Below are 20,072 nucleotides of genomic sequence, written 5' to 3' on the forward strand. Positions count from 1 at the left end.
TACTTATTACACAGTTATTACTTAACACTTCACAAGTTACTACAGTAGTAGAACAAATATTACAGTCAGATAGTTTTGGGACAGAACAACGGTAGACTGTGTATCCAGTAGACAGACTCCCGATGTTCTGTCCATAAACTAACAGTCAGAGTGCAGCGTCCAACATACCACAGTCGGCTGTAGTTACTGCTCTTTAACTGCAATTTCAAAACTGAAATATTTTTTTTAAGGGGTGTAACAACATACAGGTAGCAGACACTGTTTGATACAAAAATGTAATTCTCAGAGTAGCGTGTTTGGATGGGAAGTGGACATACAAGAGACTTGTGGGATAGAAAGACAGGGACTGTCTCTGAGCAGTTGTGATGTAGCAGAGAGTGTCTATCTATCTATCTATCTATCTATCTATCTATCTATCTATCTATCACCTTGTCTCTCTTTGTCTCTGTCCATTTCTTCCTGCTCTAACAGTCTATCATAGAGCACAGTAGTTGGCATAGAGCGGGCAGGGTGTCTGTGTATGTTGGCAGCGTTGCTGTGAGCAGGTGGGCAGGTCTCAGTGTGAGAGATCCTCTCTCTCTCTCTCTGTAGGATCCAGGATCAGGGCAGGCAGGGGACCTGGACGTGCAGCCATGCCCACCAAGGATGCACTGAGCTGGGGAACATCTGCTGAGGCCTCCCCCTAGCACTGCCATGGTAAGAGTCCAAAACACACACCCATACACTCACACACCAGCGCATACATCCTTCTCTCAATGATTCATTCTAATGTGACCATAGTGTTATCCTTCTCACTACTGTCTAAGGGGTCGTGTATAACCATGTTTTTCGTTGCCTGTGTGTGTGTGTGTGTGTGTGTGTGTGTGTGTGTGCGACACTGACTGTGTGCGGTGTGTGTGTGTATTTCATAATTGTTAAGTAGATTAAATGTTGAATTGAATCCCAGCATTAATATTTGATGTGGTAAAGCTGTCCATAGGGGGTTCCCACTTCCCATTGTGTCAGCAGCTCATAGATGGAGACAGGTGTGTGTGTGTGTGTGTGTGTGTGCTTACTGTAATAGCTGAACTATTAATAATGTTTTATAAGCAGATCTTCTCATGTCTATACTGGGGTTTAATAGCAGGAACCGGGTTACCGAGATTTCCCACCCATACTCACTCCCATTTCCCGGGATAAAAACTGTGAGAAACCGGTAAATTCGAATACATTATTTCTATGAACAGCATTATGTGAAATGGAACTGTTAAATTATATGCAGTGTCTATCTGGCTTCTCTACGGCTTCTCTACGGCCTTCTGTGCTCTCCTATCTGCATGATCAGTAATTAACTCTCAGGGTGGGGGGAGCGCTGTATGGAGCACAGTTCATAATGAATGCATGTATCATCTCATCAGCTGTAACTTTTTTTCTTGAGAGAGGGAAATTTGCTTCAACATAGCCTATGGTACAGTAATATTAGACCTAATACATCTGAATGATAGATTAATATGAATCTCCATCTGGCTTTCGGGGTCACCTTATTGTATAGATAAACATATATTTTTTTGTAGCTGCAGAATTTTAAAACAGTTATCACTCGAATATCTTTGCTTTAAATCAGTGCGGAAGTGGGCACTCTTTGTTAAAGTCTTTATCTCTTTCAATCAATTCCATTCAAATTGCATCCAAAATAGATCGTCCTCAAGATTGTTGTCCTCTCTCCTCCTTAACTTTTGTGGAGTCCCAGGAAAAGCTAGAAAAGCTTGTTGGCCATTTTTTCCAGCATTACTTATACTAAGAGACTATTCTAAGAGGGATGCAAGCTTGCTCTTGTTTGCTGAATGTTAAATAGAAGGAAGAGAACGCACGATGGTGATAGGCTAAAGCAGTTATTTATTCAGACCCATTACCATTCAATCCTAGTGAAGTGAAAGCCGCATGTAATCCTTCTCTGGTAGTCTACTATATTATTCAAACATGTCATTACAATAATGAAGATAAGGACAACAAAACCTATTTCATTTAACTGTTGAGAGCGAGGAAGGAATGAAGCAACAATAGAGAAAGGAGGAGGTAGCCTAATACGCACAAAATGTGGGGAAATATTATGAAAAGTTAATGCATCAGCCTTCTAATTATACAAATCTAAAATAGGCCCTATTATTACTCAAAATGTAAATAAATTCTCTAGCCTATACATTTGTACATACATGTCCTTTCATGGTTTGAAAGAGTTGTGTAATTTCAGTCCATTATACAATACAGTACATAAATACAGTCCACACTCAAAAATATTACTGGAGCTTGTTTCCTTTATTTCCCCAAGAGAGCATACATCTATGGGCTTTTCTGTTTTTCTGTAGAGTGAAATGTGCGGTATAGCCTATCGTATGTATTGGATAAATGCATAATCATTTGGGCTTTTTTGGGCTTGGGTTCATAAAATGTTTTTAGTGTAGTGTAACATTTCTTTAATGTATGATCTTGTTCAGGTAGCATCTAGCTTGAATATTCATGTGGATCCAAGCTAATCCAGATACGGTATATTTAAGATGTCCTGCCCCCGGGCCCTGCTCCTTTTTACCCTGTATGCTATAAGGAGCACATCGGACTCATTTTCATTGTTGGGCCATGGGGTGGGGGCTTTTTGATGAGTTGGTCCTGGAGGTGTTGGAAACTAATCTGATTGTTGTCAGACACGGCTGTATATAATTTGACCTTTAGAATAGCACATCATTCTGTCCGATGGTTTTATATGCTTTAGAATGACACTTCTGGTTTTGGAGGGAAATACTGGGTTACCCGGGAGAAAGGTGATTTATTCTCAGGATGGAACATTTGTAAAATACTGGGATAATATTAAACCTTAGTCTATCCCAACTCTCTGTATGCTCAGAGTCATCCCTGTCACATGCTGTTCTCTTCATTCCATCTCTCCATCTTTCTCAATCTATTTTTTCTCTCATTGATTTTTTTGTTTGTTTTTCCAGCTGATTATGTCCCTGTGCTCTGATTCGCCGGCGGGCATGGCTCTCTGCACTCTAATTGGACATTTAATTAGATCACAGTTTTAGCCAATTAGACTCTGAGGGTGGAGGAGGAGAGTAGAGAGGCCAGAGGGGAATGGGAGATCGAGCTCTCTCTCTCTCTCTCTCTCTGTCTCTCTCTCTCACGCTCTCTCTCTCTGTCTCTCCCTCTCTCTCTCTCTCTCTCTTCTCTCTCTTTCTTTCTCCCGCTTCTCTCTCTCTCCAGGGGCTGTCTCATTAGTGATATAATGGGTGATTTTCACAGCAACCCTCCCCCTGTGTTACTGCCTGAGTGGTACCACCCACAGATCCAGTGCCAGGGCTAAGACCTCACTATTATTTAGCCAAGGGAGGGGGGGGGGGGGGGGGGGGGGGGATTCTGGCATGATCTGATAATAAAATAAAACAAGTTTAGAGTTTTGTTTTTTTTTTTAAATTTTACCCCTTTTTCTCCCCAATTTCGTGGTATCCAATTGTTGTAGTAGCTACTATCTTGTCTCAACGCTACAACTCCCGTACGGGCTTGGGAGAGACGAAGGTTGAAAGTCATGCGTCCTCCGATACACAACCCAACCAAGCCGCACTGCGTCTTAACACAGCACGCATCCAACCCGGAAGCCAGCCGCACCAATGCGCCGGAGGAAACACCGTGCACCTGGCCACCTTGGTTAGCGCACACTGCGCCCAGCCCGCCACAGGAGTCGCTGGTGCGCGATGAGACAAGGACACCCCTACCGACCAAGCCCTCCCTAACCCGGGCGACGCTAGGCCCACGGACCTCCCGGTCGCGGCCGGTTACGACAGAGCCTGGGCGCGAACCCAGGGACTCTGCCCTTAACCACTGCGCCACCCGGGAGGCAAGTTTAGAGTTTTAATGTCACATACACAAGTATAGTCAAAATGCCTTTCTCGCAAGTTCTAACCCCAACAATGCAGTAATCAATAACAATGTAATTCAAAACTACCGTATTTCACACACAGTCTGCTAATTCAGGCTCCACGTCTTGCTCTTGTTAAAAGTAGTGCACTACATGTGGAATAACCAGGGTGTGATATGAGACACAGCCGGGGTGTTATTGCTGTCGATGGCTCTGATTAATCTTCAATACAGCTGACAGACTGCCAGTCAGTGAGACATCGACCTGCTCACAGACATGTAGATTAGTCACACAGACACACAGCCCAACCACATAATCACACATGTGGTGCAGAATGGTATTGACTCAGTGGAATGTTCTGGTATAATATCACTAGCTAATGAGGCAGAGATAAGCCTTTAGAAACACAAACAACAGATCAGATATCACCAGAGGCTCCATAACATGCCAGTCAAAATCACACCTATTTATTTTTTTGTACGATTATATATATTTTTTTAACAATAAAAAACATCCACATACAAATGACAGCATACAGATGCACACAAACATCAAGGACATCACACCTGCCTAGACACACCTACTCACACCCTCATCTCCAGCACCCGCATCGCTCGACTCCACATGGCCTGAAACTGCACCAATCACACCTATTTCTGCAAACTAAGTCTGTGTGATGATGATGATGGTGGAGGTGATGATGGTGGTGGTGTTTGATGAGTTCCTCAGAGGAGAGCAGTGTGTTTTTATATAGTGTGATGTGAGCCAGTGTATCACCCCCCCCCCTCCAAACCTCTACACCCCCCTCCTCCACCTCCCTCCAAACCTCTACACCCCCCTCCTTTTCCTCCCCCCTCCAAACCTCTACACCCCCCTCCTCCCCCTCCCTCCAAGCCTCTACACCCCCCTCCTTTTCCTCCCCCCCTCCCCCCCTCCAAACCTCTACACACCCCTCCTTTTCCTCCCCCCCTCCAAACCTCTACACCCCTCCCCCCTCCAAACCTCTACACCCCTCCCCCCTCCAAACCTCTACACCCCCACCCCCTCCCTTTCTGAGCTCTCAGGCTAGAAACACAAACAACACCGACCCCCCAATGGATACCAGCACTCAGAACACACACGCATACATGTACATTCACTCTCAGGTGTGAGCCCTTAGAGACAACACAGTCAATATCAATGTCCCTAGACGGTCTCACACATACCACTCACCTATCTCCCTCCCACTTCTCCACCTCCTCACCCCTCAGGAGAGATAGAGTGAAACGACCCCCTCACACACACACACACACACACACACACACACTTTTTTATGCACAGTCTCTCTGCCTCAGGATGTCTAATGTTGAGAATCCCCTTGAGAAGGCTTTCGAATCTGTGTGTGTGCGTGCACGCACCCACGAGCGTGCGCATTTGTGTAACCCCGTGCTGTGGTGTGTTAGCCACAGGCGCAACTCTCTGACCCCAGTAGTGGTCTGATTGACAGCTGTAGTCCCACCTAATTGCATTACCCTCCCTTGTGATTGGCTCCCGGCCCTGGGGGCTCATTTGTCAGGGTGCACCATGGGTACTATGTGTCACTCAGCTCTCTCTCCCTACTGATTGGCTGTGTTGCGCCCCAAGGTCCGACCCCCAGCCAAGTGAGAGCAGCTTATTGGTCTCTGGGGAACCAGGAAGTGCCCCAGAGACTGTGCGAGGAGACAGGGAGTCCCTATTGGCTGATATTATCGCTCCTCCCGCCTCTTTACCTGTCTATCAAAACTACATAGAAGTCTCTCAGGCCTGCCCTGCTACCAGATCTCACACACACACACACACACACACAGGTCGGTGGGTGGGTGTTTCGGTCTTTAATATGGAGCTATTGAAACTGTATTTGAATTCAATATTTGTATTAAGACATTGAAGTTCAATTAAATATTTTTGAATTTATAATGCTCAAATTGAATCATTGAATTAATAAATTGAACTTCATGATTTGAAACTGAATTGAATGAAGATTGCATTCAGTTTAAAACTGTAGGGTGGTTTTATTACAGTTTAATCCTCAGAATCTAATGTGCGCCGATGTGTGTGTGTGTGTCGCCAAAGTGTGTGTGTGTCGCCAAAAAGGAAAAACATCAAGAAAGGCTTCAGGCTCCGCCCCCCCATTGCTTACCCAGCATGCCTCAGCTCTGTCCTCCATCAAACCAGACGCCAACACACGCATGTACACACACACACACACACACACACACACACATACTTTGATTCCGTGTCTCTGTTTGTATGTCTCAGCGGTTGCTATTCACTCTGTCCCAGCAGAGACCTGGTGTGTGTTCCCTGTCTCTCCTGAATATGTGTGTGTTTTCTGTATGTGTGTTTTTGGAGGAGTGTGTGTACTCTGTCTAATGCTCCCGCAGTGTCTCTGAAAGGTTGTGCGGGGGTTTCTGTTGCATTGAAATCCTCCAATATAATACTGAATAAAGACTGGGCCTAAATAATGACGGTGTGAGTGAACCTGGTCGATGCATTCCACCGTGTGTTGTCTGCATGCTAATCTACAGGTTGACTCTTCAGTACCACTGATGAATGGCTGAATTAATAACTTCCTCAATTCTGTACAGAACACCATGTTTTTCCTGTCATGCTTTGTTGGAACTCAACTTTTTCAGAAGTGTGTGTGTGTGTGTGTGTGTGTGGGCAGGGGGGTGGAGGGGGTAGTTAGCAGCAGTCACAGAAGAATATTACTCCTGTTAATAGAATGTTTTGTTTGAAGGTGCTGCCAGATGGCATCTGTACGACCACAGCATGTGTTACATATTAGCATTCATTAAGTATTTGTGTTGTGTTCGTATGCATTGTGTGAGTCTACTTTGTGTGAGAGTGTGTGTGTGTGTGTGTGTGTGTGTGTGTGTGTTTGATCATTGGAAAATAGGAAATGGGAGTTTGTGGTGGATCCCAGTGAAGCCCCCATAAAAACTCTGTCACGGAAAATCACTTCCCACGATATGGCTCACACACACACACACACACAGTACCTGCAGATACACATCATATCTCACACACACCCTCCACAGTAAGTAACCTCTATTACCCCCTGTGTCGGAGCAAGGTTACTTGGCAAAGCGTGAGAAAGCACTGTACATGATGGGTAATTGCTGTGCAGCACGCAGTGGGTCTGCATTTTACGAGGAGGGTGCAATGACGGGGTGAAGGGGGCATAGTACCCCCCCAACCTCTTCCTCTCACTAGCTTCCCAGGACCAGGGTTGGCAGGATGGAGCAAAAAGGTGTCCGGACAACTTCCTCAATGTTCAGTTTGTAATGCAACAGATCTTTGACTGCATAGCTGCACTGTTACATTTCAAGCCAGCATTAATGATCCCTGCCTTGAATGGGCCTTCTCATGGTTAATGAATTGAGTTGGTTAGGGGCAGTAATAGATTTTGTACTTTGGGCCCCCTGGGCTAACCAACACACACACACACACGCGTACACACACACACACACATATACACATACACACACAGGCGTTCTGCAGTATTGATGAGTTATGAAAAGACATGAGCAGAGAACCCCACTCACTCCCTGTCGGGGATCCCCCCCAGCTGCTTCCTGTCTGGTTAAGTGAGGGCAGGAAGAGATTTAACTCCCACTGCAGGGGCACGCACGCACACGCACGCACACACGCGCACGCACGCACACACACACGCACACACACACGCACACCCTACTATCAGCCTGTATAAACACATGCACAGCAAGTGTGTTTACCTGTATGGCCAGGTGTGTGTCTGGCTCTGACTGGACTATATGTGTTGTAGGCATCTGACCCTTCACCTCCAAACACCGCCCCTCTGGGCTCCCAGGTCCACGCAGCCGCCGTCAACGGAGACCGGAGCGTACTCCTCAGAATCATCACAGGTACTATACACACATACACACACACTTTCCCCTGATCCCTGACCTTGAACCCCTGACCCACTGTGTGTAGTGAATCCCTCCCTGCGTGACCGTGAGGACCAGTTTGGGCGTACCCCACTGATGTACTGTGTCCTGGCTGACCGTCTGGACTGTGCTGAGACACTGCTGAAGGCGGGAGCCTCTGTTAAAAAGACTGACCATAGCCAACGTACTGCCCTGCACCTGGCAGCACAGAAGGTACACTACAACACTGAGTCAACCTGGAACCACTAAAGGAAACACTAGAACAGTAGTGGAACCATCAGAACATTGAGTTAACCTGTAGAACACTAAAGGAAACACTAGAACAGTAGTGGAACCATCATAACATTGAGTTAACCTGTAGAACACTAAAGGAAACACTAGAACAGTAGTGGAACCATCAGAACACTGAGTTAACCTGTAGAACACTAGTGGAACCATCAGAACATTGAGTTAACCGGTAAAACACTAAAGGAATCACTCAAACAGTTGTGGAACCATCAGAACACTGAGTTAACCTGGAACCACTAAAGGAAACACTAGAACAGTACTGGAACCATCAGAACATTGAGTTAACCTGGAACCACTAAAGGAAACACTAGAACAGTAGTGGAACCATCAGAAAATTGAGTTAACCTTTAGAACACTATTGGAAACACTTGAACAGTAGTGGTACCATCAGAACACTGATGTAACCTGTAGAACACTAAAGGAAACACTAGAACAGTAGTGGAACCATCAGAACACTGAGTCAACCTGGAACCACTAAAGGAAACACTAGAACATTAGTGGAACCATCAGAACACTGAGTTAACCTGTAGAACACTAAAGGAAACACTAGAACAGCAGTGGAACCATCAGAACATTGAGTTGACCTGTAGAACAACACTAAAGGAAACACTAGAACAGTAGTGGAACCATCAGAACATTGAGTCAACTGGGAACCTCTAAAGGAAACACTAGAACAGTAGTGGAACCATCAGAACATTGAGTTAACCTGTAGAACACTATAGGAAACACTAGAACAGTAGTGGAACCATCAGAACATTGAGTTAACCTGTAGAACACTAAAGGAAACACTAGAACAGTAGTGGAACCATCAGAACATTGAGTTAACCTGTAGAACACTAAAGGAAACACTAGAACAGTAGTGGAACCATCAGAACACTGAGTCAACCTGTAGAACACTAAAGCAAACACTAGAATAATAGTGGAACCATCAGAACATTGAATTAACCGGTAAAACACTAAAGGAAACACTAGAACAGTAGTGGAACCATCAGAACACTGAGTTAACCTTGAACCACTAAAGGGAACACTAGAACAGTTTTGGAACCATCAGAACATTGATTTAACCTGTAGAACCCTGAAGGAAACACTAGAACAGTAGTGGAACCATCAGAAAATTGAGTTAACCTTTAGAACACTAATGGAAACACTTGAACAGTAGTGGAAACATCAGAACACTGAGTCAACCTGGAACCACTAAAGGAAACACTAGAACAGTAGTGGAACCATCAGAACACTGAGGTAACCTGTAGAACATTAGAGGAAACACTAGAACTGTAGTGGAACCATCAGAACATTGAGTTAACCTGTAGAACACTAAAGGAAACACTAGAACTGTAGTGGAACCATCAGAACACTGAGTTAACCTGTAGAACACTAGTGGAACCATCAGAACATTGAGTTAACCGGTAAAACACTAAAGGAATCACTCAAACAGTTGTGGAACCATCAGAACACTGAGTTAACCTGGAACCACTAAAGGAAACACTAGAACAGTACTGGAACCATCAGAACATTGAGTTAACCTGGAACCACTAAAGGAAACACTAGAACAGTAGTGGAACCATCAGAAAATTGAGTTAACCTTTAGAACACTATTGGAAACACTTGAACAGTAGTGGTACCATCAGAACACTGATGTAACCTGTAGAACACTAAAGGAAACACTAGAACAGTAGTGGAACCATCAGAACACTGAGTCAACCTGGAACCACTAAAGGAAACACTAGAACATTAGTGGAACCATCAGAACACTGAGTTAACCTGTAGAACACTAAAGGAAACACTAGAACAGCAGTGGAACCATCAGAACATTGAGTTGACCTGTAGAACAACACTAAAGGAAACACTAGAACAGTAGTGGAACCATCAGAACATTGAGTCAACTGGGAACCTCTAAAGGAAACACTAGAACAGTAGTGGAACCATCAGAACATTGAGTTAACCTGTAGAACACTATAGGAAACACTAGAACAGTAGTGGAACCATCAGAACATTGAGTTAACCTGTAGAACACTAAAGGAAACACTAGAACAGTAGTGGAACCATCAGAACATTGAGTTAACCTGTAGAACACTAAAGGAAACACTAGAACAGTAGTGGAACCATCAGAACACTGAGTCAACCTGTAGAACACTAAAGCAAACACTAGAATAATAGTGGAACCATCAGAACATTGAATTAACCGGTAAAACACTAAAGGAAACACTAGAACAGTAGTGGAACCATCAGAACACTGAGTTAACCTTGAACCACTAAAGGGAACACTAGAACAGTTTTGGAACCATCAGAACATTGATTTAACCTGTAGAACCCTGAAGGAAACACTAGAACAGTAGTGGAACCATCAGAAAATTGAGTTAACCTTTAGAACACTAATGGAAACACTTGAACAGTAGTGGAAACATCAGAACACTGAGTCAACCTGGAACCACTAAAGGAAACACTAGAACAGTAGTGGAACCATCAGAACACTGAGGTAACCTGTAGAACATTAGAGGAAACACTAGAACTGTAGTGGAACCATCAGAACATTGAGTTAACCTGTAGAACACTAAAGGAAACACTAGAACTGTAGTGGAACCATCAGATTATTGAGTTAACCTGTAGAACACTAAAGGAAAGACTAGAACAGTAGTGGAACCATCAGAACATTGAGTTAACCTGTAGAACACTAAAAGAAAAACTGGAACAGTAGTGGAACCATCAGAACACTGAGTTAACCTGTAGAACACTAAAGGAAACACTAGAACAGTAGTGGAACCATCAGAACATTGAGTTAACCTGTAGAACACTAAAGGAAACACTAGAACAATATTGGAACCATCAGAACACTGAGTTAACCTGGAACCACTAAAGGAACCGCTAGAACAGTAGTGGAACCATCAGAACATTGAGTTAACCTGTAGAACTAAAGGAAAAACTAGATCAGTAGTGGAACCATCAGAACACTGAGTTAACCTGTAGAACATTAAAGGAAGCACTAGAACAGCAGTGGAACCACCAGAACATTGAGTTGACCTGTAGAACACTAAAGGAAACACTAGAACAGTAGTGGAACCATCAGAACATTGAGTTAACCTTTAGAACACTAATGTAAACACTTGAACAGTAGTGGAAACATCAGAACACTGAGGTAACCTGTAGAACATTAGAGGAAACACTAGAACAGTAGTTGAACCATCAGAACACTGAGTCAACCTGTAAAACACTAAAGGAAACACTAGAACAGTAGTGGAACCATCAGAACATCGAGTTAACCGAGAACACTAAAGGAAAAACTAGACCAGTAGTGGAACCATCAGAACACTGAGTTAACCTGTAAAACACTCTAGGAAACACTAGAACAGTAGTGGAACCATCAGAACACTGAGTTAACCTGTAGAACACTAAAGGAAACACTAGAACGGTAGTGGAACCATCAGAACACTGAGTTAACCTGTAGAACACTAAAGGAAACACTAGAATAGTAGTGGAGCCATCAGAACACTGAGTTAACCTGTAGAACACTTAAGGAAACACTAGAACAGTAGTGGAAACATCAGAACACTGAGTCAACCTGGCACCACTAAAGGAAACACTAGAACAGTAGTGGAACCATCAGAACACTGAGTTAACCTGGAACCACTAAAGGAAACACTAGAACAGTAGTGGAACCATCAGATCATTGAGTTAACCTGGAACCACTAAAGGAAACACTAGAACAGTAGTGGAACCATCAGAACACTGAGTCAACCTGTGAACACTAAAGGAAACACTAGAACAGTAGTGGAACCATCAGAACACTGAGTCAACCTGTAACCACTAAAGGAAACACCAGAAGAGTAGTGGAACAATCTGAACATTGAGTTAACCTGTAGAACACTAAAGAAAACACTAGAACAGTAGTGGAACCATCAGAACACTGAGTTAACCTGGAACCACTAAAGGGAACACCGGAACAGTATTGGAACCATCAGAACATTGAGTTAACCTGTAGAACCCTGAAGGAAACACTAGAACAGTAGTGGAACCATCAGAACATTTAGTCAACCTGGAACCACTAAAGGAAACACTAGAACAGTAGTGGAACCATCAGAAAATTTAGTCAACCTGGAACCACTAAAGGAAACACTAGAACAGTAGTGGAACCATCAGAACACTGAGTTAACCTGGATTCACTATAGGAAACACTAGAACAGTAGTGGATCTATCAGAACATTGAGTCACGCTGGAACCACTAAAGGAAACACTAGAACAGTAGTGGAACCATCAGAACACTGAGTCAACCTGTGAACACTAAAGGAAACACTAGAACAGTAGTGGAACCATCAGAACACTGAGTCAACCTGTAACCACTAAAGGAAACACCAGAAGAGTAGTGGAACAATCTGAACATTGAGTTAACCTGTAGAACACTAAAGAAAACACTAGAACAGTAGTGGAACCATCAGAACACTGAGTTAACCTGGAACCACTAAAGGGAACACCGGAACAGTATTGGAACCATCAGAACATTGAGTTAACCTGTAGAACCCTGAAGGAAACACTAGAACAGTAGTGGAACCATCAGAACACTGAGTTAACCTGGAACCACTAAAGGAACCACTAGAACAGTAGTGGAACCATCAGAATACTGAGTTAACCTGGAACCACTAAAGGAACCACTAGAACAATATTGGAACAATCAGAACATTGAGTTAACCTGTAGAATACTAAAGGAAACACTAGAACAGTAGTAGAACCATCAGAACATTGAGTTACCCTGTAGAACACTAAAGGAAACACTAGAACAGTAGTGGAACCATCAGAACATTTAGTCAACCTGGAACCACTAAAGGAAACACTAGAAAAGTAGTGGAACCATAAGAACATTGAGTTAACCTGTAGAACACTAAAGGTAACACTAGAACAGTAGTGGAACCATCAGAACACTGAGTTGACCTGTAGAATACTAAAGGAAACACTAGAACAGTAGTGGAACCATCAGAACATTGAGTTAACCTGTAGAACACTAAAGGTAACACTAGAACAGTAGTGGAACCATCAGAACACTGAGTTGACCTGTAGAATACTAAAGGAAACACTAGAACAGTAGTGGAACCATCAGAACATTGAGTTAACCTGTAGAACACTAAAGGAAACACTAGAACGTTAGTGGATCCATCAGAACACTGAGTCAACCTGGAACCGCTAAAGGAAACACTAGAACGGTAGTGGAACCATCAGAACATTGAGTTAACCTGTAGAACACTAAAGGAAACACTAGAACAGTAGTGGAACCATCAGAACATTGAGTTAACCTGTAGAATACTAAAGGAAACACTAGAACAGCAGTAGAACCATCAGAACATTGAGTTAACCTGTAGAACATTAAAGGAAACACTAGAACAGTAGTGGATCCATCAGAACACTGAGTCAACCTGGAACCGCTAAAGGAAACACTAGAACGGTAGTGGAACCATCAGAACATTGAGTTAACCTGTAGAACACTAAAGGAAACACTAGAACAGTAGTGAAACCATCAGAACATTTAGTCAACCTGGAACCACTAAAGGAAACACTAGAACAGTAGTGAAACCATCAGAACATTTAGTCAACCTGGAACCACTAAAGGAAACACTAGAACAGTAGTGGAACCATCAGAACATTTAGTCAACCTGGAACCACTAAAGGAAACACTAGAACAGTAGTGGAACCATCAGAACATTGAGTTAACCTTTAGAATACCAAAGGAAACACTAGAACAGTAGTGGAACCATCAGAACACTGAGTTAACCTGGAACCACTAAAGGAACCACTAGAACAATATTGGAACCATCAGAACACTGAGTTAACCTGGAACCACTAAAGGAACCACTAGAACAGTAGTGGAACCATCAGAACATTGAGTTAACCTGTAGAACACTAACGGTAACACTAGAACAGTAGTGGAACCATCAGAACATTGAGTTAACCTGTAGAATACTAAAGGAAACACTAGAACAATATTGGAACCATCAGAACACTGAGTCAACCTGGAACCGCTAAAGGAAACACTAGAACGGTAGTGGAACCATCAGAACACTGAGTTAACCTGGAACCACTAAAGGAACCACTAGAACAATATTGGAACCATCAGAACACTGAGTCAACCTGGAACCACTAAAGGAAACACTAGAACAGTAGTGGAACCATCAGAACATTGAGTTAACCTGGAACCACTAAAGGAAACACTAGAACAGTAGTGGAACCATCAGAACATTGAGTTAACCTTTAGAACACCAAAGGAAACACTAGAACAGTAGTGGAACCATCAGAACACTGAGTTAACCTGGATTCACTATAGGAAACACTAGAACAGTAGTGGATCTATCAGAACATTGAGTCACGCTGGAACCACTAAAGGAAACACTAGAACAGTAGTGGAACCATCAGAACAGTGAGTTAACCTGGAACCACTAAAGGAACCACTAGAACAATATTGGAAACATCAGAACACTGAGTTAACCTGGAACCACTAGAACAGTAGTGGAACCATCAGAACACGAGTTAACCTGGAACCACTAAAGGAAACACTAGAACAGTAGTGGAACCATCAGAACAGTGAGTTAACCTGGAACCACTAAAGGAACCACTAGAACAGTAGTGGAACTATCAGAACAGTGAGTTAACCTGGAACCACTAAAGGAACCACTAGAACAGTAGTGGAACCATCAGAACATTGAGTTAACCTGTAGAACACTAAAGGAAACACTAGAACAGTAGTGGAACCATCAGAACATTTAGTCAACCTGGAACCACTAAAGGAAACACTAGAACGGTAGTGGAACCATCAGAACATTGAGTTAACCTGTAGAACACTAAAGGTAACACTAGAACAGTAGTGGATCCATCAGAACACTGAGTCAACCTGGAACCGCTAAAGGAAACACTAGAACGGTAGTGGAACCATCAGAACATTGAGTTAACCTGTAGAACACTAAAGGAAACACTAGAACAGTAGTGGAACCATCAGAACATTTAGTCAACCTGGAACCACTAAAGGAAACACTAGAACAGTAGTGGAACCATCAGAATATTGAGTTAACCTTTAGAACACCAAAGGAAACAATAGAACAGTAGTGGAACCATCATAACACTGAGTTAACCTGGATTCACTATAGGAAACACTAGAACAGTAGTGGAACTATCAGAACATTGAGTCACCCTGGAACCACTAAAGGAACCACTAGAACAATATTGTAACCACCAGAACATTGAGTTAAGCTGTAGAACACTAAAGGAAACACTAGAACAGTAGTGGAACCATTAGAACACTGAGTTAACCTGTAGAACACTAATTGATCCTTTAGAATCCTGACTCCAGGGTATTCTAGAGCCTCTCTACACTGACTATACAAAACATTAAGAACACCTGCTCTTTCCATGACATAAGACTGACCAGGTGAGTCCAGGTGAAAGCTATGATCCCTTATTGATGTCACTTGTTAAATCCACTTCTGTCCGTGTAGATGAAGAGGAGGAGACAGGTTAAAGAAGGATTTTTAAGCCTTGAGACAATTGAGACATAGATTGGGGCAACTCAATTTTAGGAAGGTGTTCGTAATGTTTGGTATACTCAGTATATATCACATACTGGAAGCTTAGGTGAAAAGGTAGTGCCACCCAGTGGTGGCAGACAGACACCCTCAGGGCGGCTGTTAAGAACTAGACAAGGGGATCTGCAAATTTGATGAGGGTGGGGGCCACAAAAAATCTGAGCGAAATGCTGTACTTTGTGAGCTAAACATTATAACCAAATAAAATTTGATTTGATTTGATTTGATTTATAAACACCCCCGTCTTGACAGTGAAAACTTCAGAGTTCATTTCCTGCAATTCTACACATTTTGCCATGGGGCAGAGAGAAACATGTTCTGTTTTAAAGCTAATTTCCCCCGGTCAGTAATTCCACCATGATATCAGGTTTAGATAGCTGGCCACAAGACTAACTTACCATATAAAATGTTTTAGCTGACTTGGCTAATTGAGTGACTATCAGTGACTGATATAACAAGAGAATAACTGCTGATGCACAACCAAGTTTCAAAATGTCACCTTGTGTATTCTACTATTCTAACTCAGTAAACAGTAAATTGAGACTGAGTTTCTAAAAAATATATCTAAATCTAGAAAATGAAATAAGACTGGGCTGTTTGAGCAGTAATATCTCTATAGAAAGTGTTTATTAACCTTGTGGGGGGTTGCTGTCAGGGCAGGTGAGGAGCGGTGGCTGGAGGGGCGGAGGAGGGTGCTCACACACTCTAACACACACACACACACACTCCAATTCTAATGTGTGTGGGGTGATGGGAGTCCTCTCTCTCTGACACCTGATCAATATCTAGCTGAGACAGGGAAAGACTTCTGGGATTACTGATCTAATTGGACTGAGAATAGGGAGGATAGACCATATGTACACACACACTCACACACACACCCATACACACACAGGCCTACATGGACACACATTTGCATGTGCACACACATATATACATACACACTTTCTCAAAACTTACACATACTCTCACATGCATGCTCAGTCAGCAGATAGATCTGTCAAACGATGAGGCTGGAAGGATTAGATAGGAGAGAGTCAGAACAGAGAAGAGAGAGGAGAGAGTCTGAGAACCAACAGTAAAGAACAGAGAAGAGAAGAGAGAGGAGAGAATCTGAGAACCAACAGGAAAGAACATAGAGGAGAGAGCCTGAGAACCAATAGGAAAGAACAGAGAGGAAAGAGAGGGGAGAGAGTCTGAGAAGCAATAGGAAAGAACAGAGAGTCTGAGAACCAACAGGAATGAACAGAGAGGAGAAGAGAGAGGAGAGAGTCTGAGAACCAACAGGAAAGAACAGAGAGGAGAAGAGAGAGGAGAGAGTCTGAGAACCAATAGGAAAGAAGAGGAGAGAGAGTCTGAGAACCAACAGAAAAGAACAGAGAGGAGAAGAGAGAGGAGAGAGTCTGAGAACCAATAGGAAAGAAGAGAGGAGAGAGTCTGGGAACCAACAGGAAAGAACAGAGAGGAGAAGAGAGAGGAGAGAGTCTGAGAACCAACAGGAAAGAACAGAGAGGAGAGAGTCTGAGAACCAACAGGAAAGAACAGAGGGGAAAGAGAGGGGAGAGAGTCTGAGAACCAACAGGAAAGAACAGAGAGGAGAGAGTCTGAGAACCAATAGGAAAGAACAGAGAGGAAAGAGAGGGGAGAGAGTCTGAGAAGCAATAGGAAAGAACAGAGAGGAGAGAGTCTGAGAACCAACAGGAATGAACAGAGAGGAGAAGAGAGAGTCTGAGAACCAACAGGAAAGAACAGAGAGGAGAAGAGAGAGGAGAGAGTCTGTCAACCAATAGGAAAGAACAGAGAAGAGAGAGTAGAGAGTCTGAGAACCAACAGGAAAGAACAGAGAGGAGAAGAGAGAGGAGAGAGTCTGAGAACCAACAGGAAAGAACAGAGAGGAGAGAGTCTGAGAACCAACAGGAATGAACAGAGAGGAGAAGAGAGAGTCTGAGAACCAACAGGAAAGAACAGAGAGGAGAAGAGAGAGGAGAGAGTCTGTCAACCAATAGGAAAGAACAGAGAAGAGAGAGGAGAGAGTCTGAGAACCAACAGGAAAGAACAGAGAGGAGAAGAGAGAGGAGAGAATCTGAGAACCAACAGGAAAGAACAGAGAGGAGAGAGTCTGAGAACCAACAGGAAAGAACAGAGATGAGAGTCTGAGAACCAACAGGAAAGAACAGAGAGGAGAGAGTCTGAGAACCAACAGGAAAGAACAGAGAGGAGAGAGTCTGAGAATCAATAGGAAAGAACAGAGAGGATAAGAGAAGAGAGAGGAGAGAGTCTGAGAACCAATAGGAAAGAACAGAGAGGAGAGAGTCTGAGAACCAACAGGAAAGAACAGAGAGGAGGAGAGTCTGAGAACCAACAGGAAAGAACAGAGAGGAGAAGAGAGAGGAGAGAGTCTGAGAACCAATAGGAAAGAACAGAGAGGAGAGAGTCTGAGAACCAACAGGAAAGAACAGAGAGGAGAGAGAGAGGAGAGAGTCTGAGAACCAATAGGAAAGAACAGAGAGCAGAAGAGAGAGGAGAGAGTCTGAGAACCAACAGGAAAGAACAGAGAGGAGAGAGTCTGAGAACCAACAGAAAAGAACAGAGAGGAGAGAGTCTGAGAACCAACAGGAAAGAACAGAGAGGAGAGAGTCTGAGAACCAATAGGAAAGAACAGAGAGGAAAGAGAGAGAGGAGAGAGTCTGAGAACCAATAGGAAAGAACAGAGATGAGAGTCTGAGAACCAACAGGAAAGAACAGAGAGGAGAGAGTCTGAGAACCAACAGGAAAGAACAGAGGGGAAAGAGAGGGGAGATAGTCTGAGAACCAACAGGAAAGAACAGAGAGGAGAGAGTCTGAGAACCAATAGGAAAGAACAGAGAGGAAAGAGAGGGGAGAGAGTCTGAGAAGCAATAGGAAAGAACAGAGAGGAGAGAGTCTGAGAACCAACAGGAATGAACAGAGAGGAGAAGAGAGAGTCTGAGAACCAACAGGAAAGAACAGAGAGGAGAAGAGAGAGGAGAGAGTCTGTCAACCAATAGGAAAGAACAGAGAAGAGAGAGTAGAGAGTCTGAGAACCAACAGGAAAGAACAGAGAGGAGAAGAGAGAGGAGAGAGTCTGAGAACCAACAGGAAAGAACAGAGAGGAGAGAGTCTGAGAACCAACAGGAATGAACAGAGAGGAGAAGAGAGAGTCTGAGAACCAACAGGAAAGAACAGAGAGGAGAAGAGAGAGGAGAGAGTCTGTCAACCAATAGGAAAGAACAGAGAAGAGAGAGGAGAGAGTCTGAGAACCAACAGGAAAGAACAGAGAGGAGAAGAGAGAGGAGAGAATCTGAGAACCAACAGGAAAGAACAGAGAGGAGAGAGTCTGAGAACCAACAGGAAAGAACAGAGATGAGAGTCTGAGAACCAACAGGAAAGAACAGAGAGGAGAGAGTCTGAGAACCAACAGGAAAGAACAGAGAGGAGAGAGTCTGAGAATCAATAGGAAAGAACAGAGAGGATAAGAGAAGAGAGAGGAGAGAGTCTGAGAACCAATAGGAAAGAACAGAGAGGAGAGAGTCTGAGAACCAACAGGAAAGAACAGAGAGGAGGAGAGTCTGAGAACCAACAGGAAAGAACAGAGAGGAGAAGAGAGAGGAGAGAGTCTGAGAACCAATAGGAAAGAACAGAGAGGAGAGAGTCTGAGAACCAACAGGAAAGAACAGAGAGGAGAGAGAGAGGAGAGAGTCTGAGAACCAATAGGAAAGAACAGAGAGCAGAAGAGAGAGGAGAGAGTCTGAGAACCAACAGGAAAGAACAGAGAGGAGAGAGTCTGAGAACCAACAGAAAAGAACAGAGAGGAGAGAGTCTGAGAACCAACAGGAAAGAACAGAGAGGAGAGAGTCTGAGAACCAATAGGAAAGAACAGAGAGGAAAGAGAGAGAGGAGAGAGTCTGAGAACCAATAGGAAAGAACAGAGATGAGAGTCTGAGAACCAACAGGAAAGAACAGAGAGGAGAGAGTCTGACAACCAATAGGAAAGAACAGAAAGGAGAAGAGAGGAGAGAGTCTGAGAACCCACAGGAAAGAACAGAGAGAAGAGAGAGAGGAGAGAGTCTGAGAACCAATAGGAAAGAACAGAGAGCAGAAGAGAGAGGAGAGAGTCTGAGAACCAACAGGAAAGAACAGAGAGGAGAGAGTCTGAGAACCAACAGGAAAGAACAGAGAGGAGAGAGTCTGAGAACCAACAGGAAAGAACAGAGAGGAGAGAGTCTGACAAGCAATAGGAAAGAACAGAGAGGAGAAGAGAGAGGAGAGAGTCTGAGAACCAACAGGAAAGAACCGAGAGGAGAGAGTCTCAGAACCAATAGAAAAGAACAGAGGGGAGAAGAGAGAGGAGAGAGTCTGAGAACCAACAGGAAAGAACAGAGAGGAGAGAGTCTC

At 43.6% G+C, this 20,072-nt stretch overlaps 1 protein-coding gene across 1 annotated transcript in view; it reads left to right on the forward strand.

The window, feature by feature from the left end:
* The first annotated feature begins 571 nt into the window (after positions 1-571).
* The window catches only part of LOC110534148 (inversin), a 54,259-nt gene continuing 34,758 nt past the window's right edge, over positions 572-20,072 (forward strand). Inside the window, exons 1-3 of the mRNA XM_036966930.1 lie at positions 572-696; positions 7,692-7,791; positions 7,862-8,028. Coding sequence (XP_036822825.1) covers positions 694-696; positions 7,692-7,791; positions 7,862-8,028 — 270 coding nt within the window. The 5' untranslated portion in view covers positions 572-693. The remainder of the gene's footprint in view (positions 697-7,691; positions 7,792-7,861; positions 8,029-20,072) is intronic.

This window comes from Oncorhynchus mykiss, chromosome 3 (assembly GCF_013265735.2).
Source record: "Oncorhynchus mykiss isolate Arlee chromosome 3, USDA_OmykA_1.1, whole genome shotgun sequence".
NCBI lineage: Eukaryota > Metazoa > Chordata > Actinopteri > Salmoniformes > Salmonidae > Oncorhynchus > Oncorhynchus mykiss.